The sequence below is a fragment of the Lotus japonicus genome, chromosome 4 (genome assembly GCF_012489685.1).
Source record: "Lotus japonicus ecotype B-129 chromosome 4, LjGifu_v1.2".
Lineage (NCBI taxonomy): Eukaryota > Viridiplantae > Streptophyta > Magnoliopsida > Fabales > Fabaceae > Lotus > Lotus japonicus.
Window position 1 is genome coordinate 36059239 of NC_080044.1, and position 4374 is coordinate 36063612.

At 41.4% G+C, this 4374-nt stretch overlaps 1 protein-coding gene across 1 annotated transcript; it reads right to left on the minus strand.

Annotated features, from left to right (window-relative positions):
• Nucleotides 1-595: 595 nt before the first annotated feature.
• On the minus strand, nucleotides 596-3328 carry LOC130712681 (uncharacterized). The gene is made up of 2 exons (XM_057562501.1): nucleotides 2085-3328; nucleotides 596-1859 (listed from the first exon to the last, which is right to left on the minus strand). Exons 1-2 carry the CDS (start codon nucleotides 3326-3328, stop codon nucleotides 596-598), a joined length of 2508 nt encoding a protein of 835 aa, XP_057418484.1.
• Between the last annotated feature and the right edge of the window lie 1046 nt (nucleotides 3329-4374).

The window sequence follows — 4374 nt, forward strand, 5'->3', positions numbered from 1 at the left end:
GATATATGTTGATGATATTGTGTTTGGTGGGATGTCGAACGCGATTGTGGAACATTTTGTCCAACAAATGAAGTTAGAGTTTGAGATGAGCTTAGTTGGTGAATTGAACTACTTTCTGGGACTTCAGATCAAGCAAGTGGAAGATTCCATGTTTATTTCCCAGAGTAAGTATGCTAGGGGCATTGTCAAGAAATTTGGACTTGAAAAATCTGGACATAAAAGGACTCCTGCTGCTACACATATCAAGCTGTCTAAAGACAATCAGGGAGAGGATGTTGATCAAAGCTTATATAGAAGCATGATTGGAAGTCTGTTGTACCTCACTGCTAGCAGACCTGACATTTTTTTTTTTGAGAAGCAAAAGACATGCATTATAAGGGAGTACAAGGGGTACTCCAACCCATAATACAAGAAGCAAGGATTAGAGAAGAAGAGAGGAGTGAAGACGTACAAGAGATAGAAGAAAAATTACAGAAAAATATTCCTAACAGACCCTGAAACAATTGGATCCCATATTCCCTCCATGTAAGATAAATTTAGCCTAGAACCATCCTTCTCCACATAATACCAGTTGCATAATGTAATGGTCCTCAAGTCACGCAGCAGCTCCCATGGACAAACAATAGATTGGATCCTTGTCCCACTCATAATGAGATACTTTAAAAGAAGGAACTCTCGCTCTAAGCCAAGTCCATGCCCTCCATTTTATTAAGCTGCATAATTCCTTAATATCAATGATCCCTGACTTGAAGATGACAGCATTCCTACATAGCCATATACTCCAAATAGTTGCAAACCATACAGCTTTCCACCAACCGTTCACTTTTTTCCCTTTCCAAGGAATCGCATGCTGAAGAAAATGGAGCATGCCTTCCTTCGGTAACACACCTTGAATTCCCATCCAGTTATAACAAGTCATCCAAATACCATAAACTATCTTGCATGAAAAGAACAAGTGGGAAGATGTTTCCACTTGATCTCTACAGAAGACGCACTGACCAGAGTTGTTACTATGAATCACCAAACCTCTCTTGATCAAGTTGTCCATTGTTGGCATCCTTTGGAGTCCTATCTTCCAACCCGTAGCAGCTACCTTTGAGGGTACAGAGTTACACCAGACCTCTTTAAAGAAGTTAGATTCAATATCATCCATTTCTCTTCCATCTGAAGCCATGATTGAGGTGTATGCAGACTTAACCGAATAAACACCAGCAGGATCCCTTAGCCATTGCCAGCCATCACTTGAATTTCTTGACAGGGAAACTGAGCTAATTACCTGCATCAAATCAGAGAAAAGACTCTTCTCCCACTCAAAGAAGGAACACCTCCATAAGAATCTCCAATCCCACCTACCCTCTACCCAACACCCCATTTCAGCAACGCACATCTGCTGTTGATCTGAAATATTATACAGCCTCTGAAATTTATTTTCTAAGGATTGACTCCCCACCCAACACTCTTTCCAGAATTTTATGTCATGACCTATCCCAATCTTCCTTCTCACCCCACTCACAAACCATCCCCCATTACCTCCCCCCTCACTAACCTTCCCCAAATCCCTCCACCATATAGACCCCTTCTTGAATAGCCCATGGTTGCTGAGATCACTCACCTCCCCGTACCTTGACGCCAACACATTCCACCATAGGCACCCTCTCTCTACTAATAGCCTCCACCTCCATTTTCCTAATAAGGCCCCATTAAAACCAAGAATATCTTTAATTCCCAACCCCCCTCTCTCCTTTGGATAACATAATTTCTCCCATTTTACCCAAGATATCTTTTTCTCTTCCTCACACCCTCCCCATAAGAAATTCCTTTGTAATGATGTTAGTTTATTTGCCACAGAGATAGGGATTCTAAAAAATGAAAGATAAAAAAGAGGAAGAGAAGTCAGAACAGAATTTACCAGGCATATGCGGCCACCAAAGGACAGATTCATAGCTTTCCAAGGGGATAACTTCTTCCTGAATTTCTGGATAATTGTTTCCTATGAAGAAACCTTCCTCGGGTTTGCGCCTACCATCACCCCCAAGTATTTGAATGGAGTGGACATTGTTTTACAATTTAACATTTATGCATACCTCCACAGAACAGGTTCTGGTGCCCCTATTACTGCCAGTTTGCTCTTACAAAAGTTCACTTTAAGCCCCGAGATAAGCTCAATATACCTTTTCATTACAAGTACATTTCCAGCATCCACCTCACCTATAATTAATGTATCATCTGCAAATTGCAGATGGGAGATTTGCACATTATTTGACCCCACCTTATACCCTTTAAACATGATCAGATTTACTGCCTTTTTCACCAAACCCCCCAAACCTTCCGCAACGATTAGAAATAGGAAGGGCGCTAAGGGGTCGCCTTGCCTAAGCCCCTTATGCATTATAAATTCCTCAGTGGGGCTGCCGTTGACAAGGATTGAGACTGAACCTGATTCCACACAACATCTCATCCACCGGATCCATCTCTCACCAAAACCAAACCTGTTGAGCATATAGTATAGAAAATCCCTGTCCACTGAATCATAGGCCTTTTCGAAATCTATCTTAAAAATACAACAGGGTTTTTTCTCTCTTTTGGCTTCGTCCACAATCTCGTTTGCAATAACTACCCCATCTAGCATGTTTCTACCCCCGACAAACGCAAACTGAGTTTCTTCTATTACTGATCCTATAACCCCTCTAAGCCTACACGCTAAAACTTTAGCTATAATCTTATACATGCAACCAATCAATGAGATTGGTCGATAATCATTTAACCCCGCGGGTGCCTCCACCTTAGGAACAAGAGTCACAAAAGAAGGATTACACCCTCTTGGTAGTTTAGCATGTTCCCAAAATTCTTCTAATACCCTACAGATTTCAGGTTTGAACAAGTCCCAATTCCCTTTGATGAAATTAAAATTAAAACCATCGGGCCCCGGACACTTACTACCCTCACATTCCCATACTGCATTCTTTATTTCTTCCATTTCAAACTTTTTAACTAGTGAGTCTCTATCCTTTTCACCTACACTTAATTCTTTCCTTCTAACCCTTCCAGCTTCATCAAGCACACCCCTCTCATCTAATTCATCAAGCTTTCCTATCTCCTCCACAATATTATTTAATGTGACCTTAGGGTCCTTAAACTCTTTCCTAGACCATTCCTTAATATCCAGCCTAAGTCTCTTAAGTTTTTCCTTGAGAATATATGCCCCCCACCTATGCCCATTAGACTCCTTCCAACTCTTTTCTACACACTGTTTAAAGGAAGGATCCTTCAGCCAACAATCAAAAATCCTAAATGGCTTTGGGCCCCAGTCCAAATTCGTATGCTTCATCACAAGGGGACAATGATCCGATATGGATATATTAAGGACATACTACGAGCAATTTGGCCAATGCAACAACCATTCTTGGGAAAGAAGGAACCTATCTAGTCTACTCTTTGCACTCCCCCCGCCCCTATACCAAGTAAAACTCCTATTAAACATTGGTATATCCACTAATTCCATGTTTTCTATGAATGAATTAAACTCATCTGTTTCCCTGTTTCCACTATTCCCCCGTGAAGCACAACCCTTCCGTTCTTCTGCTTTCCTAACAGCATTAAAATCACCCACTACGCACCAAAGATCTACACTAATATTACGTTTAACCGCTAACAGATCCTCCCATAACCTTCTCTTCTCTCCGATAGAACACGGGGAGTATACATTAATAATTACACATGGATCCACACACCCACACCAAATACCTTTGACCCCTAAAAAACCATCCCCTGAGAATGAATCAGTCATGTTAAAGATCCCACGTTCCCACACACATAAAAGACCCCCTGCAGAATTTACAGCCTCCCTACTAACCCATTCTAAATTGTCACTACCCCAAAGCGCCTTGCAAACTCTCTCAGAGACAAAATCACTTTTGGTCTCTTGGAAACAAGCAAACACAATTTTTTCTCTAACTATCATTTCCCTAATATTCCTTTTCTTCACACATCCCCCCAACCCCCTTATATTATAACTTAGGAGCTTCATAGTTCAGCATCATTCCCCGTCCCCACTCTACTCTCCTCAATCTTGCGCCACTCTGTTCTATCCCTCTCTTCCATTCCTAACATTTTATCAACTATTTTTTCCTTCTGACCACTAACAGATACCCCTAGAGCCATACCTATTTCCCATATTTTATTGACCTCTAAATTCCCAAGGGAGCCCCATAATCTATTACTGCAGGCCTCTATGTTTGCATCAGATAGATAGTCACTAGGACATGGATGTTCTTCACTAACCTCCACAGGAAGGAATTGACCCCTTGCCACCACACCTTCAACACTTTCTCCATCCTGTCGGTTCAGCATCAACCTCATATGCTTCAATCTTTT